The 18,704-nt window shown below is 38.8% G+C and overlaps 1 protein-coding gene across 3 annotated transcripts in view; it reads left to right on the top strand.

Annotated features, from left to right (window-relative positions):
• Positions 1-18,704, top strand: part of SLC9C1 (solute carrier family 9 member C1) — a 98,990-nt gene that overhangs the window by 19,471 nt on the left and 60,815 nt on the right. For all 3 annotated transcript variants that reach the window (XM_056793456.1, XM_007493665.3, XM_007493663.3), the window contains 4 exons: positions 4,766-4,894; positions 5,646-5,811; positions 13,798-13,926; positions 15,271-15,432. In XM_056793456.1, the coding sequence (XP_056649434.1) occupies positions 4,766-4,894; positions 5,646-5,811; positions 13,798-13,926; positions 15,271-15,432 (586 nt within the window). The remainder of the gene's footprint in view (positions 1-4,765; positions 4,895-5,645; positions 5,812-13,797; positions 13,927-15,270; positions 15,433-18,704) is intronic.

Raw genomic sequence — 18,704 nt, 5'->3', positions numbered from 1 at the left:
GCTGATCCTGGAGTTAGGAAGACCCAAGTTCAAATTTGTCTTCTGATACTTCCTAGCTATGTGACCCTTGGTAAGTCACTTAACCCTATCTGTATTAGTTTCCTCATTTGTAAAATGAGTTGGAGTAGGTAATAGCAAGCCACTTCAATATCTTTTCCAAGAAGACCTTAAAAGTGGTTATTCCAGTCTCCATGGAATTCCTCTACTTTATTATTCCTTTTAGCACAATAGTATTCCATCACCAACATATACCACAATTTGTTCAGCCATTCCCCAATTGATGGGCATCCCCTCATTTTCAAATTTTTGGCCACCATAAAGAGCGCAGCTATGAATATTCTTGTACGAATCTTTTTTCCTTATTATCTCTTTGGGGTACAAACCCAGCAGTGCTATGGCTGGATCAAAGGGCAGACAGTCTTTTAGTGCCTTCTGGGCATAATTCCAAATTGCCTTCTAGAATGGTTGGATCAATTCACAACTCCACCAGTAATGCATTAATGTCCCTACTTTGCCACATCCCCTCCAGCATTCACTACTTTCCTTTGCTGTCATGTTGAACAATCTGCTAGGTGTGAGATGATACCTCAAAGTTGTTTTGGTTTGCATCTCTCTAATTATAAGAGATCTAGAACACTTTTTCATGTGCTTATTAATAGTCTTGATTTTTTTAACTGAAAATTGCCTATTCGTGTCCCTTGCCCATTTTTCAATTGGAGAATGGCTTGATTTTTTGTACAACTGGTTTAGCTCTTTATCGATTTGAGTAATTAGATCTTTGTCAGAGGTTTTTGTTATGAAGATTGTTTCCTAATTTGTTACTTTCCTTCTAATTTTAGTTACATTGGATTTGTTTGTAGGAAAACTTTTTAATTTGATGTAGTCAAAATTATTTATTTTGCATTTTGTGACTCTTTCTAAGTCTTGCTTGGTTTTAAAATCTTTCCATTCCCAAAGTTCTGACATGTATACTATTCTGTGTTCACCTAATTTACTTATAGTTTCCTTCTTTATATTCAAGTCATTCGCCCATTCTGAGTTTATCTTGGTGTAGGGTGTGAGGTGTTGATCCAAACCTAATCTCTCCCACACTGTCTTCCAATTTTCCCAGTAGTTTTTATCAAATAGTGGATTTTTGTCCCAAAAGCTGGGGTCTTTAGGTTTGTCAAAGACTGTCTTACTGAATCATTTACCCCAAGTCTATTCCACTGATCCTCCTTTCTGTCTCTTAGCCAGTACCAAATTGTTTTGAAGACTACTGCTTTGTAATATAGTTTGAGATCTGGGACTACAACGCCACCTTCCTTTGTATTTTTTTTTCCCTGGATATCCTTGATGCTTTATTCTTCCACATGAACTTTGTTATGGTTTTCTCTAATTCAGTAAAAAAGTTTTTTGGAAGTTCTGTCCAGACTTTTTCTTTTGTCGTGGTCTTCTGGTAGTCCAATTATTCTTAAGTTGTCTCTTCATGAACAATTTTCTAAATAATCTGTTTTGTGAATGAGATGCTTCACATTTTCCTCAATATTTTCATTTGTTTCATTTTGTTTTATAGTGTCCTGCTGCCTTGTGAGGTCACTTAATTCCAGTTGTTGTATTCTGGTTCTTAAAGATTGGATTTCGTCTCTGGCTTTTTGGTCATCCTTTTCCTTCTGGTCTGATTTTCTTTGAAGATTGCCTTTCATCCTCTTTACCTCGCCTTTCATCTCCTTTGCCTCATCTTTCATCTCCTTTGCCTCATTTTCCAGCTGGCTTATTTTGGCATTCAAGACACTATTTTCTCTTTTTAGTTCAAGTACCTCTGTTTCCAGATCACTTATCTTAATTTTTAAGTTCTTTTCCCAATTGTCTTCAGCCTCTCTTAGTTGTGTTTTGAGTTCTTCCACAGCCTGTATCCAATTTGCTGGGATTTCTGGTTTATTGTTTGCTTATATCTCCCCCTCTGTTCCATTTGCTGAGTAGAAGCTTTCTATTGTTGTTTCTTTCTGCTTTTTCTGTTGTTTGCTCAAATTTACCCCTTCTTTACTCCCTGCATTTGTCTGTGCTCTTGTTCCTCTCATTTTTTTTTTTGTTTTTTTGGCGGCTTCTTTCAGTCTCCCCTCTTGGAGCTTTAACAGAAGATCTCTTGGTGTAGTCTCTGGGGGAGGGTTGTTGGGGGTTTGAGCTTCCCTGTCCTCTGGAGACTTTTGATTGGCTTAAAGTCCAGCAGTCAATGAGGATGGGTGTGGAGCCTGGGCTTCCCTGAGTTCTGGAGACTTTTGATGGGATTAAGTTCAGCTTGGTTGGTCTGGGTTTGCTATGAGTTCTAAACTTCCTGGACGGCTGGAGAAAATATGGAGGATCTCCAAAGCTCTGGCCAGGCTGCCAGGTCTATGCTCCTTTAGCCATCTTGACACCGCCTCTAGGTTTCTTTGCCTCCTCTTCTTAATCTCTTTTTATTTCTGTTAAGCCTACTATTTTTTTTTTTGTGTGCGTTTTACTATGTCCATTTTCCCATGAAATGTTACTTTGATATCTCTAATTTTCTTGAAGAGATCTTTTGTCTTTTCAGTTTTATTGATCTCTTCTTTCTTTGTATTGGTCATTTAAGAAAACTTTATCTCTCTTGCTTTTCTCTGGAATTCTGCATTCAGTTAGGTATCTTTCACTTTCTCCATTGCCTTTTGTTTTTTTCTTCTTCTTAGTTATTTGTAAAGACTCATAAGGTAGTCATTATGTCTTCTTGCTCTTTTTCTTTGGTATGTTTTTCTGTGGTGGTTGTTACTGCTTCCTGTATGATACTGTGATTCTCTATCCATAGTTCTTTAGGCACTCTATTTACCAGATCTAATTGCTCAAATCTATTCATCATCTCTAATTTATAGTCATAAGAAATGTTATTTAGGTTTTAAATCTTTTCCCCTACTTTCTTCAATTTGTCTATATTTTGCAATAAGAGTCTCGTGATCTGAGCCACAGTCAGCTCCAGGTACTGTTTTAACTGACTTAGAGCTTCTCTACCTTTGGTTGCAAAATAAATAATCAATCTGAATTTGTTATAGAGCAAATGTTGATGTCCATGTGTGGGGTCATCTTTTGGGTTGTTGAAAGACTGCTGTGACTAGAAGGTTATCTTGACAACATTCTATTAGTGTTTTTTCCTTTCTTTGTTTTGTATTCCAGGGCCAAACTTGCCTGTTATTCCAATTACCTTTTGATTTCCTGCTTTAACATTCTGATCCCGTTGTGCTGAATGTGACATCTTTTTTGCTATTACTTGATATTGTAAGACATCTTAGAATTGAGTGACTTTGGTTTCTTTGGCATCAGAAGTTAGAGCAAAGACATTTATTACTGTGACATTGAGTGGTTTGCTTTGGATTAAAAAGGATACCATTCTATCATTTTTGTGATACACTGGTTTTCTTACCCTTTTATTGACTCTGAGGACTAATCCATTTCATCCAAGGCATTCTTACCTTAGCGGTATATGTAATGGGCATTTGAATTAAATTTGTCCATTCCTCTCCATTTAAGTTCACTGATACTCAAGATATTGATGTTTTAACTCTCCATCTTACATTTGACCAAGTTTACATTGGTTAACAGACCTTAGATTCAAGATTTCTATACAATATTGATTTTCTCTTCATAACATTTTCCTTTTGTCAACAGACATATGCATAGCTGAGCTTCTTTTCACCTTTGGATCTGCCATTTCATTCTTTCTAGAGCTACTTGTAGTTATCCTCTGCTCTTCCCCAGTAACTTCCTGGACACCTTCAAGCCTGAAGGGTTCATATTCCAATGTCATTTTTTTTTTATCATTTTAATGCTATCCAAGGGTTTTTTTTGGCAAAGATACCAGAGTGAATTGCCATTTCCTTTTCCAGTGAATCATCTTCCCTCTGAACTCTCCACTATGACCTAGCCATATTGGGTAACTCTGCCCAGCATAACTTGTAGAAGATATATACAAATGAATTTCAGGGAGAATGCCAGCAGCTGTGAAGGGTGGGATAAGAAAGAATGGAAGGAGACATCAGAACAGATATTGTATTGACTCTGAAGTAGATTTTTGAGCTGAGCCTTGAAAGTACTAGGAATTCTAAGAGGTAGAGGAGAGGAAAGAATATATTCTAGGCACTGAGGAGATCCTATATAAAGATGTGGAGATGGTATCGAATATTGTGTCTGGGGAGCACAAGTAGGTCACTTTGAAATAGAGTTCATAAAAGGGAATAATATTCAGTGAACCTGGAAAGGCAAGATGGGCCAGATCACTCTGCCTCATGTGACAAAGCAGAAGCCTTTATATTTTAACCTGGAAATAATAAAAAGCCAATGGAAGTTCTTGAGGTGGTGAATGGTAATCCCCATATCAGCTAGGTAGCTTTGTGGAGGATAGGTTTGGAGAGGGGACGGACTTGGAGCAGGGAGACAAATTAAGAGGTCATTACTATAGTCCAAGTAAAAGATGAGAAGTGACTGACCTTAGAGTGTTCAACCAGATGAGTAGAGAAAAGGGCATTGGCCCCGGTGAACTAGCTAAAAGGGAAAAAGTAACTTGATGTGCCTATGAGATTTTCCACAACAGATTAAACTTTGAAAATGGTTTAGTTGTTAAAATTGACATTGGTCAACTAAGTGTACTCTTTGCATTTATTTTATACCAGTTTTATGATCAGTCTTCATTTCTATATAGATGTTACATAAATAGCAATAATATATGAAGCTGGTGTTTGTTTGTGGTGTAGAAATGCTGTACTTCCCTTCATATTCCCAGGTGAAACAATATGCAGAGATGTTACAATGGATGGATCCTGTCATATTTATTAATTTGTTTACTCCAATAATTATATTTTCAGTTTCATTTGACATAGATTTTTATATGCTTCAAAAACTATTTTGGCAGGTAAGCAATATAATTTTCTTGCCTGTTAATAGAATTTATTGACCATTAACTGTATGTCAGGGGGTGGCTCAAGCATAAAGAATACGTAGTTCCAGAAATTAGCTTAAATTGAGCTAAGATTCTTAAGAAAAAAGGATTTCTTTTTTCTTTAGGTTCAGTGTTAGGGAGAAGCTTCATCTGAGAAAGTAAAAAGTAATATTAAAAAAATTCAATTTTCAATCTCTACTTTTGATTTAATGGCTCCATTAAGTAATAATTATGTAGCAGGCAATTTTCTCAGCCCTAGAGATTTAAAGGCAAAAGAAATATTTTCTACCTTCATAGTGTCTACATTCTAGTGAAGGAAACCAACTTGTATAAACATTGATGAATATCAAATATGTATGTAGCCAAACAATAAAGAGAACAAGGGGCGGTCTAGCTGCTTGGAATGAGGGGAAAACTAGTGTCAATGAAAACTTCTTTTAAGAGGTAGCATTTGAGCATGCGAAGGACATGATGGATTCTCCCAGTAGGCAAAGGTAAAAAGGAAGTGCTTTCCATTGACTCAGAAAAAATTAAATCTGGGGACCAGCAACTGAGGGCCTTCTGAAGTTCTAGAGTTGCCTGGAGGTACAGGGGGGCCCTGACTCAGGGATCCCCTCTCTATCATGCCATTTTGCTTAACTGTGTTTCTACTTTTATAAGAGTAAAATAGAAGACAATAAATACAGATGGTCTGAGTTCTTGATCTTTTGAAACATCTCCACAGATAATATTTCTTACAGTCCCAGGCTTTTTCCTGAATTACGCCTTAGTTGACTGGTACCTGTTCTCTGTGAATAAGCTACTTTTGAAAGGCATTACACGGATGCTGTTTGCAATCATCATTGTTTGTACAGATCCCATGCTCACTACGACTGCTATCAAGAATCTCGGTAGGTCACATTTTTCTCCTTTCTTACCCAGCTCTCTTGGTTACTGACATTCTGTGCTGGGCAGAGCTTGGCTTTTCAATGAACCAGGGGATGGGAAGAGGAGGTGTTGGTGTCGGTATCTCATGAATAGGTTGAAACTTCTACCAGCCAGTTCTAAGGTAGAAGAGATTATTCTAAAAATGTCTTTTGGCTCAACAGATTGATTTTCTTTTTTTTTTTTTTCAATTCTTAACTCCTGCCTTAGAATTGATACTAAGTATAAGTTCCAAGGCAGAAGAATGGTTAAAGGGCTAGGCAATAGGGGTTAAGTGACTTGCCCAGGGTCACACAGTTAGAAAGTGTGAGTGGTCAAGTTTGAACCCAGAACCTCCCATCTTCAGACCTGGTTTTCTATAAAATAAGCCACCCAGTCATCCCTACCGATTGGTTTTCAGAAAACTTTTAGTTAACACATCCTTTTAGACTACCATTAAAAAATATCACTTGCATAGTGCTTCCTAGTTTAAAAAGCACACTCCTATGTTTCACTGCAGATCTACAAAGCAGACAGGGCAAAGCTACTCATTCCCATTTTAAAGTCAAGGAACCTAAGGTTCAGAAAAATTAAATCATACATTTATATTATAGTTAAGAATAAATTAATATTTCTGAGTCATTAAGTAATATATTTATGATTAATAGTAACAAAATACAGTAATCTTTCACCTATCATAGGAATTATGTTCCAGATCACCGTGATAGGTGAAACTCTACAAAGCAGTGGCGTTATATTTATTTTATTATTAAATATATTTTAAGACTTTATAAACCCTTCCCATTCTCTTTTTTTTTTTAATATATTTTATTTGGTCATTTCCAAGCATTATTCGTTAAAGACATAGATCATTTTCTTTTCCTCCCCCCATCCCCCATAGCCGACGCGTAAGTCCACTGGGCATTAGATGTTTTCTTGATTTGAACCCATTGCTTTGTTGTTAGTATTTGCATTAGAGTGTTCATTTAAAGTCTATCCTCTGTCATGTCCCCTCAACCTCTGTATTCAGGCAGTTGCTTTTTCTCGGTGTTTCCACTCCCATAGTTTATCCTTTGCTTATGAATGGTGTTTTTTTCCTCCTGGATCCCTGCAACTTGTTCAGGGACATTACACCACCACCAATGGAGAAGTCCATTACATTCGATGATACCACAGTGTGTTTGTCTCTGTGTACAATGTTCTCCTGGTTCTGCTCCTCTCGCTCTGCATCACTTCCTGGAGGTTGTTCCAGTCTCCATGGAACTTCTCCACTTTATTATTCCTTTTAGCACAATAGTACTCCATCACCAACATATACCACAGTTTGTTCAGCCATTCCCCAATTGATGGGCATCCCCTCATTTTCCAGTTTTGGGCCACCACAAAGAGCGCAGCTATGAATATTTTTGTACAAGTCTTTGTGTCCATTATCTCTTTGGGGTACAGACCCAGCAGTGCTATGGCTGGGTCAAAGGGTAGATATTCTTTTAGCACCCTTTGGGCATAGTTCCAAATTGCCCTCCAGAATGGTTGGATCAGTTCACAGCTCCACCAGCAATGAATTAATGTCCCTATTTTGCCACATCCCCTCCAGCATTCATTACTTTCCTTTGCTGTTATGTTAGCCAATCTGCTAGGTGTGAGGTGATACCTCAGAGTTGTTTTGATTTGCATCTCTCTGATTATAAGAGATGTAGAACACTTCTTCATGTGCTTGTTAATAGTTTTGATTTCTTTATCTGAGAACTGCCTATCCATTTCCCTTGCCCATTTATCAATTGGAGAATGGCTTGATTTTGTGTACAATTGATTTAGCTCTTTATAAATATGAGTAATTAAACCTTTGTCAGAGGTTTCTATGAAGATTTTTTCCCAATTTGTTGTTTCCCTTCTGATTTTAGTTATATTGGTTTTGTTTGTACAAAAGCTTTTTAGTTTGATGTAGTCAAAATTATTTATTTTACATTTTGTGATTCTTTCTATATCTTGCTTGGTTTTAAAGCCTTTCCCCTCCCAAAGGTCTGACATGTATACTATTCTGTGTTTACCCAATTTACTTATGGTTTCCTTCTTTATGTTTAAGTCACTCACCCATTTTGAATTTATCTTGGTGTAGGGTGTGATGTGTTGATCTATTCCTAGTCTCTCCCACACTGTCTTCCAATTTTCCCAGCAGTTTTTATCGAATAGTGGATTTTTGTCCCAAAAGCTGGGATCTTTGGGTTTATCGTATACTGTCTTGCTGAGGTCGCTTTCCCCCAGTCTATTCCACTGATCTTCCTTTCTGTTTCTTAGCCAGTACCAAATTGTTTTGATGACTGCTGCTTTGTAATATAGTTTTAGGTCAGGGACTGCAAGGCCCCCATCATATGTGTTTTTTTTCATTATTTCCCTGGATATCCTTGATCTTTTGTTCTTCCAAATGAACTTTGTTATGGTTTTTTCTAAATCAGTGAAGAAGTATTTTGGTAGTTCAATGGGTATGGCACTAAATAGATAAATAAGTTTGGGTAGGATGGTCATTTTTATTATATTGGCTCGTCCTATCCATGAGCAGTTAATGTTTTTCCATTTGTTCAAGTCTAGTTTTAGTTGTGTGGCGAGTGTTTTGTAGTTGTGTTCATATAGTTCCTGTGTTTGTCTTGGGAGGTAGATTCCTAGGTATTTTATTTTGTCTAAGGTGATTTTGAATGGGATTTCTCTTTCTAGTTCTTGCTGCTGAGCTGTGTTGGAGATATATAGAAAAGCTGATGATTTATGTGGGTTTATTTTGTATCCTGCAACTTTGCTAAAGTTGTTGATTATTTCAATTAGCTTTTTGGTTGAATCTCTAGGATTCTTTAAGTAGACCATCATGTCATCCGCAAAGAGTGATAACTTGGTCTCCTCCTTGCCTATTTTGATGCCTTCAATTCCTTTATCTTCTCTAATTGCTACTGCTAGTGTTTCTAGTACAATGTCAAATAGTAGAGGTGATAATGGGCATCCTTGTTTCACTCCTGATCTTATTGGGAATGCATCTAGTTTATCCCCATTGCAGATGATATTAGCTGTTGGTTTTAGATATATACTGTTTATTATTTTTAGGAATGACCCTTCTATTCCTATGCTTTCTAGTGTTTTTAATAGGAATGGGTGTTGTATTTTATCAAAGGCTTTTTCTGCATCTATTGAAATAATCATGTGATTCTTGCTAGTTTGCTTGTTGATGTGGTCAATTATGTGGATGGTTTTCCTAATGTTGAACCAGCCCTGCATCCCTGGTATGAATCCTACTTGATCATGGTGAATGATCCTTCTGATCACTTGCTGGAGTCTTTTTGCTAGTATCCTATTTAAGATTTTTGCATCTATATTCATTAGGGAGATTGGCCTATAGTTTTCTTTCTCTGTTTTTGACCTGCCTGGTTTTGGAATCAGTACCATGTTTGTGTCGTAAAAGGAGTTTGGTAGAACTCCCTCTTTGCTTATTATGTCAAATAGTTTGCATAGTATTGGGATTAACTGTTCTCTGAATGTTTGATAGAATTCACAGGTGAATCCATCAGGCCCTGGGGACTTTTTCTTAGGAAGTTCTTTGATGGCTTGTTGGATTTCAATTTCTGATATGGGATTATTTAGGAATTCTATTTCCTCTTCTGTTAGTCTAGGCAGTTTGTATTTTTGTATATATTCATCCATTTCTCCTAAATTGGTGTATTTATTGCCATATAATTGGGCAAAGTAATTTCTAATGATTGCCTTAATTTCCTCCTCATTGGAGGTGCTGTCCCCCTTTTCATCTTTAATGCTGTGAATTTGCTTTTCTTCCTTCCTTTTTTTAACTAGATTGACCAGTACCTTGTCTATTTTGTTTGTTTTTTCAAAGTACCAGCTTCTTGTCTCATTTATTAAATCAATAGTTCTATCACTTTCGATTTTATTAATTTCTCCCTTAATTTTTAGGATTTCTAATTTGGTTTTCTGCTGGGGGTTTTTAATTTGATCGCTTTCCAGTTTTTTCATTTGCATTTCCAATTGATTGATCTCTGCTCTCCCTTGTTTGTTAATATAAGCATTCAGGGATATGAATTTACCTCTGATTACCGCTTTGGCTGCATCCCAAAAGGTTTGGAAGGATGTTTCGCCATTGTCATTTTCCTCGATGAAATTATTAATTGTTTCTATGATTTCTTCTTTAACTAAACGGTTTTGGAGTATCATATTGTTTAATTTCCAATTGGTTTTAGATTTGGTTTTCCATGTACCATTACTAATCATTATTTTTATTGCCTTGTGATCTGAGAAGGCTGCATTCATTATTTCTGCTTTTCTGCATTTGTGTGCTATGTTTCTGTGACCTAATGTATGGTCAATTTTTGTGAATGTGCCATGTGGTGCTGAGAAGAAGGTGTATTCCTTTTTATCCCTATTTATTTTTCTCCATATGTCTATTAATTCTAATTTTTCTAAGATTTCATTCATTTCTTTTACCTCTTTCTTATTTATTTTTTGATTTGATTTATCTAAATTTGATAATGGTTGGTTTAAGTCTCCCACTAGTATGGTTTTATTGTCTATTTCTTCCTTCAATTCTCCTAGTTTCTCCATTAGAAATTTGGGTGCTATATTATTTGGTGCATACATATTGATTAATGATATTTCCTCATTGTCTATAGTCCCTTTTAACAAAATATAATTACCTTCCCTATCCCTTTTGATCAGGTCTATTTTTGCATTGGCTTTATCAGATATCATGATTACCACTCCTGCCTTCTTTCTATCAGTTGAAGCCCAGAAGGTCTTACTCCATCCTTTAATTCTGACCTTGTGGGTGTCAACCCGCCTCATGTGTGTTTCTTGAAGACAACATATGGTAGGGTTTTGGATTCTAATCCATTCTGCTATTTGTCTACGTTTTATGGGTGAGTTCATCCCATTCACGTTCAAAGTTATGATTGTCATTTGTGGACTCCCTGGCATTTTGATTGCCTTCCCTAATTCTAACCTTTTCTTCTTCGGCTCTACCTTTTAGTCCAGTGATTTACTTTGAAACAGTCCCCCTTGTCCCCTCCCTTGATGTTTCCCTTTTTAGTCCCTTCCTTTTTGTTCCCTCCCCCTCCCCCCTCTCTTTCCCTCCCTTTTTGTTCTCCCTCTCCCCCTCCCCCCCTTGGTTTTCCCTTCTCCTTACCCTTGTTGGGTAAGATAGAATTCAAGATCCCAATGGATCTGGATGTTTTTCCCTCTCAGAGCTGATTTCCCTGAGATTGAGGTTTAAGTAACCCCCCCCCCTCTTCCTCTCCTTCTTATAGGAGTTTTCTTCCCCTCCCCTTCCCATGTGAATCTTTGTGTGAGAATGATTATTCTATTTGGTCTTTCTTTACCCCCTATTTATACATTACATTTTCCCCACATGTTAGTATACATAGGTTGATATAAATGTAGTCCTTATAGAAGAGAGTTTGAGTAAAAGAAGAAGATAACATTTTCCCCTTTCCTTAATATTTACCTTTTCAGGTATTCCTTGCTCTTTGATTTTCGGTATCAAACTTTCCACAGAGCTCTGGTCTTTTCTTTGCAAAAAGTTGGAAGTCTTCTATTTTGTTGAATGCCCATACTTTCCCTTGGAAGTATATAGTCAGTTTTGCTGGGTAGCTGATTCTTGGTTGGAGACCCAGCTCTCTTGCCTTTCTGAAGATCATGTTCCATGCCTTACGATCATTCAGAGTAGAACTTGCAAGGTCTTGGGTGACCCTGATTGGCATTCCTTTATATCTAAATTGTCTTTTTCTGGCTTCCTGTAGGATTTTTTCTTTTGTTTGATAGCTTTGGAATTTGGCAATTACATTCCTGGGAGTTGTCTTTTGGGGGTTTAGTGTAGAAGGTGTTCTGTGAGCTCTGTCAGTGGCTGTATTGCCCCCTTGTTCTAGAATCTCTGGGCAATTTTCTTTGATTATATCTTGTATCACCATGTCCAGTTTGGTGTTTATTTCTGGCTTATCTGGGAGTCCAATTATTCTTAAATTATCCCTTCTCCCCCTATTTTCCAGATCTATCACCTTGTCGGTGAGATATTTTATGTTCTCTTCTAATTTCTTGGTATTTTGGCTTTGCTTTATTGATTCTTGCTCTTTTACACGATCGTTGTCTTCCAGCTGCCTGATTCTGGCCTTTAAAGCCTGGTTTTCTTTTACAGTTTGGTCAAACTGGTTTTGTAGATGCGTGAATTTCTTTTGCATTATTTCCAACTTTTCCTCCCAGAAGGCTTCCATCTTTTTGGTCATTTCTGATTCAAATTCTTCATAGGTTTGTGGAGAGTTTCCATTTCCTTTGGAAGGTTTTGGAGCATTTTCTTTTATATTATCTTCTGTCTGCTCTGTATTTTGTATTTTGGCTCCATAGAATGTGTCCAAAGTCGCCCCTTTCTTCTTATTTTTCTTGGTATTTTGGGGCTTCTGTGGTTCTGTGGAGTTTGCCATTTCTGAATGTGGAGGATTAGTTTTTCTTGTCTCTTTCTGGTGTTCAGAGGCTTTAGTCCTGGGCAGATAGTTCTATGGGCTTTCCCTGGGTTAAACTGAATATGCCTCACTGGAACTGGAATGGAAGGGTCGGACCACGAGGCCACACTCTCCCCCCGGCTGGCTTTCCGGAAGTTGCCTTCAGAATCGCTGGCCGTGAGGCTGTTTCATAGGCCTGCGGGGGGATGGGCTGCAGCTTTCCCAAGCTCCGGGCAAGGACTTTCACTGAGACTTGGATAGCAGGATCCAGCCCGTGAGGCTGTCTTGCCCGCCCTGAGGGTTGCTGTTGACCAGCTCTCTGCAGCGGAAGCCCCAGGCAGTAACTTTCACCGGGACTGTAGAAGGCCCTGAGGGTTCTGCTCTCTGAGCCCAGCCGGGCTGCGGCTTCCGGGAGCCTTGGACTCTGCGCTCCTACCCCTGAGGTCCGAGTGATCTCGGGTTCTGGCTTTTAAGGGGAGCCGTACCTTTTGAACCGGGTCCAGGTCCAGGAGGAGGGTTCCCAGGGTCTGTGCTGTTGATCGTTTTGAATTTCGGCGCCTTAGGAGCTTATCGTTTGAGATTGGTCGGGAAGGGTTTTCCGGAGATCTGAGCTTTAGCTTTCTCTAAGCCGCCATCTTAACCGGAAGTCCCCTTCCCATTCTCTTATAAACCTTTCCCACACTTATAGACACTGAGCCAATCAGCACCCAGGACACAGAACAGAGCACTGTGGTTGGTCTCCTTTCATTCCATCAGCCAATCATGTGCTGTGTACAATCTCATGTTGGCAAACTTGCACAAGTGGTAGTGGCATACTCCATTTCCCTTGTGTACAGTACAGTGTTTATCTGCAAAATCCCCCTCTATAGTGTAAACTCTGCAATACAGAATTAGATTTTTTAAAAAAATCCATGATACAGTGACGCCATGATAAGTGAACCAGGATATATCGAGTGATGAATGTATTACTATTCAGAGTCATGCATTTATTATTACTGTTACTACTACGGGTAAATTTATATTATTATGAAGAGTCATATATCTAGTCAGCGGTAAGCTCAGGATTCAAATTCGGGTCTTTGAACCCCTAGTCTGATACAAAAATGTAATGAAAACCATGCACTGTGACCTGAGAGTTTGATTACTTCAATTGCTATATAGGTTTATTTTGCTCCAGGCAAATATTTCTATGCTTTTAAACATGATATAATTTCAGGATATGATAGTTTTAGGTTGTAACTTTTATGAAAAACAACCATAAATCAAGTGAATGACTCATGAATGCCGTTAACCTTAGCATACTTATTGGACTGCATTTAATTTTCCACACAACTGACCGTGTTCTCTTGAAATGACTTTTTGTTCAGGTGGGTCTGTGGGGCTATGAAGCCAGAAAGATTAATATGCCATGCAAGTGGCAGTCAGACTGCAGTTTATTGATAATTACACGTCTCTTTACTTAATGCTACTTTTAAAATCAATTTCTTTTTTTCACAGGTCTTTCGAAGGGCCTCACACACTTAATTAAAGGTGAATGCGTATTCATGGCTGCTTTAGCTGAAAATACTTTCAAGATCACTTTACAGATTGCCAACAATCATCATAAAGAGATTTCTACAAAGTTAGGTATGAACCCGATATTTTTTTCCCCCTTGACTTCCTCCTCCTGCTAGGCTTGCTAGTTAGGTATCATCCTTAACTCCTTGTTATCTCCTCCTGAACTACTATATCCAAAATGGCACCAAGACCCATTGATTTTTCTTGAATACTCCTTCTCTCTCCTGGCACTACCATCATTCAGTTGCAGGGCTCCACTTTAAGAAAGAATTCAAGTCAGTCACGTTCATTTCTTCAATTCCTCCGAGTTCCAGTTCTGGGTCTCTACACCTCTTTCTCTGCTGCGTTCTAGCAGCCTTCTGCCTGGGATAGATGCCTTCTCCGCCATGCTCAGCTGGCCCTCTCCCCCTGGAAATTCTCGCTACCCCTTGGCTCCGTCCTGGGTTTGGTCAATATTCCCCACATCCTCTGCAGGCTCTACTTCTGACTTTCCAGGATTGTCTCTTCTCTGGTCTCCCACACTGGTCCCTTTTCTGTGTATCCCCTCTTAGTGTCCTCTTTATGTGCTCTCTGCATGCACACATGCACACGCAGACATGCACACTTAATTAGAATCTAGAATTGTCCTCAGACTCAGGACTCGAGCAATCACTCACCATTAGCTAGCCGAGTGCCGGAACTACGCTAATCTTGGAGGAGGTGACAAAAAAAGGTGAAAACTGCTCCAGAAAGCTATAACTACTCAAGTTACTGAGAGTAGGCTCTGTTTTTAACTCTGTGACTCTTGGGCTTCTATTTGTAGTCTCAGTGCTTACCATGGCACCTGGAGCAAAGGAAGGCTTGAATAGATGCCTCTTCATAATTTATCTGCCAATCACAGACTTAGATTAACCATAGGCTGATCTCTTGACAAAGCAATACGAAGAGTAGGGAAAAACGGATTAGTTTAGTACTCTTTAGGATGGCTTCAAATAATCAAAGGACAAGCAAGCACCTGTAAGCCCCTGCCAGGACCGTGATTGGCTAAATGCTCTTGAGTTGGATTGAATTTATAAAGCCTGAGAGGCCACAGTCTCCAGACGTTTTTAGTTAGTTTGTTTGTTTGTTCTTAACTATGACTAACTCTTTCTGCTTCCCAATCAATTTCTTTCTCAAGGGTCTCTCCTATGGCGATAGACATATTTATGCTTATATTATAATGGTGGTGATTTTTAAACATCTTTTGCAGCATCCAGAAATATGATCTATCTTCCTATTTGTGGTGGAATATTGTGCAAAAGTTGTTTTATTAATCTCTCTTTTTCCTCATCCAAAAATCATTTCCAGATAAGAAATTTGGGCAGCCTCAGAATCGGATTCATATTTGGGAAGAGAGATTGAAACTGTCTATCTTTCTATTCTCATTTTCTGCAGGTATTATTATTTTGAGTGACATTCTGATAAAATTTGTTGGAAGTTCTCTTTTTGGATTTGTAATGTACAAAGCTTTCCAATTATGGCTGAGGAATATATTTTCTGATGATATCACTGAAGGAATGCTCAGTTTTTCATTAATATACATCAGTTTTTATGTGGGTAAGTGAAAAGCTTATTCATGGAACTCTTCTTTATGCTAGACTATGGGGTCTATGACAACAGGAGCTACATCTTCCATAAATTTCCTAGTTCCTCAGCATCTAGCCCCTTGTTCTGTCCATAGTAGACATTTAATAGCTCTTCAGACTTCTTTTAGTTGAATTTTTCAGAAGTAATGATCATCTCTCAGAGAAGTAAGATGGTGCAGTGATAGAGCACTAGGCTTAGAATCAGGAGGACAAATTTAAATTCAGCTTCAGATACTAACTGTGCTACCCTGGGCAAATCATTTAACTTGTCTGCCTCAATTTCCTCAAATGTAAATTGGGATATTAATAGAAACTATTTCCCAAGGATGTTATGAAGATCAAATGAGACAATATTGTAAAACCTGAGCATAGTGTCTGGCACAATGTGGGTACTTAGAAAATGTTTATTTCTCCTCTCCTTCCTTTCCCTCTCATTGAAGGGTCTATCTGGTCTTCATGAGACCAGTGTGTATAATGGGGAAGCAGGAGGATAGATTTTATACTGGGAACAATTGAATTGTTAAGAACTCCAAGTTATTTACATTCAACTTCCCCCAGAACATTTTTTACTCATATTATGGGTTGTGAATGCCAGGCTGAGAGGTTAAGATGATGCACCTCTAATATCTATAGAATCAGAAATTCAAGAGGCAAGAGTGTGAAGTTTGCACAGATTGAGCTCTTGGGACCTTTACCATCTATTTTTAGGCAACATGACTTTTTTCCTCTAGGACTTATTGTCAGGTGGATACTTCTTTTGAAAAAAAAAAAGAAAGTCACCTTATAACAGTGATGGAGAACCTTGTAGAGATGGAGTGCTGGACTCTGCCCCTATTCCACCCCACAGACCTCCCCACATGCTGGGTATGCCCCTCTCCTTTACCCCCACACAAGGGAGGGAGAAAGCATTCCCATTGGACTGCTGGATGGAAGGATGAGGGAGTAGGAAAGGGGGAGGGGAGTAGGTCCTCCAAGTCGCTCTGCCTTTCTAGTAACTAACTCTGGGGGTGGGGAGGGCGGCCACATGCCCACAGAGAATGCTCTGCATGCCATCTTTGGCACCCATGCCATAGGTCTGCCATCACTGCCCTATATTCTTATAATGGTTAAATTTGGATTTTGACTAAATAAGAGAGTTATAAAAAAGTGGTCTTTGATTATTATCCCTTAAGTCAGGAAAAGTATTAGCAGCTTTTAGCAATTTTGTTTAACTGGAATGTTAGTAAAAAGAGGGAAATGTGGAAGGGAAAGAGGTAAGGAGACTGCCTAGTCTGCCCTAAATGCTAATCTGGTGAAATGAAGCTTGCTCCCTGATAGAGTTCCAGTCTCCACGTGGGAATCCTAGTCACTCACCAGCAAGCCAGGCAGGATCCAGGCAAGGTCCCAGTGCAGAAAAACCCTTGTGAGCTAAGCCCACTGAGGCAGCAGTGAACCCAAAAAGAAAGTCCCTGATTCCAAGAAGCTCCAAAGCTAAAAGTCGAAATCCTAAAGCCAAAAACTCTAGTCAAAAGGCCCAAGTTCCAAGTTGAAGTCAAAGTCCAAAAGCCCCAAGGGGCAACGTCTAAAGAAGAAGTCCAAAGGAGAAGATCCAAGGAGTAGAGCCTCCAAAGAAGAACTCCAAAGGAGAAGTTCCTTGGACAGGAAGTTCAGGACTTTTTATAGTCCTTTTTCCACATCACTTCCTGTACATTCTCTACTATATGGGAACCAATCACAGACTTTCAATTTGCCTAGCACTACCCAGGGGGTGGGCAGTAACCTCTGGAATTGTCACCTACTCTAGCAAATGACTTGTGAACTCTCATACTTAGTGATTGGCAAGGTACTAAGTAGGGGGTACTTAAGTTTTTGATTGATTAACTTAAAAGTTGCTGATTGATAGAAAGAGGGTTTGATTCGCTCTTCAAACTCTTTAGAATCCACTTTCTCCTAGCTAGCATCTTTGGTAATAAACTGAAATGTATATTCAGCAAAATGTTAGTGGGCTTAGACCTTATGAAGCTTAGTTCTTTATCTCTTGTAAACTATTGTGTGCAAAAGAAACATAAGAAATGGACAAATTTGAAACTTGGAAATTGAGTTTTACTTGGGATCAATTGAGCTACAGGAAATTTACAGTCACCTCTCTGCCCATTTGACAGAGATTCTTGCACTAGCAAGTGCTTAGTAGCTTTCAGAGTCAAAGATCCCACACTTGTGATACTTGGCTCTAACTAGTGAGAATTCCCTCTATTTTATATAGTCTTGAATCCACCAGACCACTTGCCAGCTATCCTCATGCCATGCTAACTAAAACCTAGCCAACAAGCATGCTGATCAAATGTCTTATGTCTCCAGTCACCATTCACTCTGACTCATTACATTTCCATAGAACTTTTAAATTAAATTTAATTTTTAAGCCCCTTACTCAGAGTAAAAACTATGTACTAGTTCTAAGGCAGAAGAGAGGTAAGGGCTAGACAATGGGGGTTAAGTGATTTGCTTAGGATTACATGACTAGGAAACAACGAAGATCAAATTCGAACTCAGGACCTCCCTCTCTAGGTTTGACTCAATCCCCTGAGCCACCTAGCTGCTCCCTTGATAGATCTCTTAGGGTCATCCATCCCTGTCCAAACCCCAAATCTAATTAAGGAAGGTATTGTCACTTTAACTAACTAGCCTCCCTTTGGCTTGGTTTTAATAATTCCAACATACCCAATTACTGAAGACAAAAGAAGGATATAGCTATGCGGGGTTGAAGAGGCAACTACTTTCTCTAAGCCATCTCATAAGCCTGCAGAAAGTGTTCCAAACTCTTTTTTCCCCTCATGTAAGAGTGAAAATTATGAGGGTGGCCTCAAATGAGCAATTTACTAGCTCAGAAGTAGTAGGGAAAAAAAAAGATGGAAAAATAGGAGAGAGATAAAAGACACTTTCCTTCTTGCTCCATTTAGTTTGCTATCCTACCACTGCCATTAAGCCCCACCACCCCACCTCAGACACTCTTACAGGCAAGTCCAGTCAAATACTGAAGTGAAGAGAGCAAAATCCACCCTTGCCTCAGTTTATCAAACCTATTTTCCTGACTCTCACCCGAGATGTCTTGGGATCCAACTATGACTTTCTATTTTGCCTCTGTGGCCAAGGGGGGCAGTCCAGGGGCACTGCAGGAAAGATCGCCCTGCCCCATCTTGCTATTTGCTTGACTCCATTGCTCCATTTTTCTTACTGATGTTCTACCCTCCTGATTCATTTGTCCAA

Source organism: Monodelphis domestica, chromosome 4, assembly GCF_027887165.1.
Source record: "Monodelphis domestica isolate mMonDom1 chromosome 4, mMonDom1.pri, whole genome shotgun sequence".
NCBI lineage: Eukaryota > Metazoa > Chordata > Mammalia > Didelphimorphia > Didelphidae > Monodelphis > Monodelphis domestica.
Note: the sequence above shows the minus strand (reverse complement) of the source record. Positions and strands in the feature narration are given on the sequence as shown.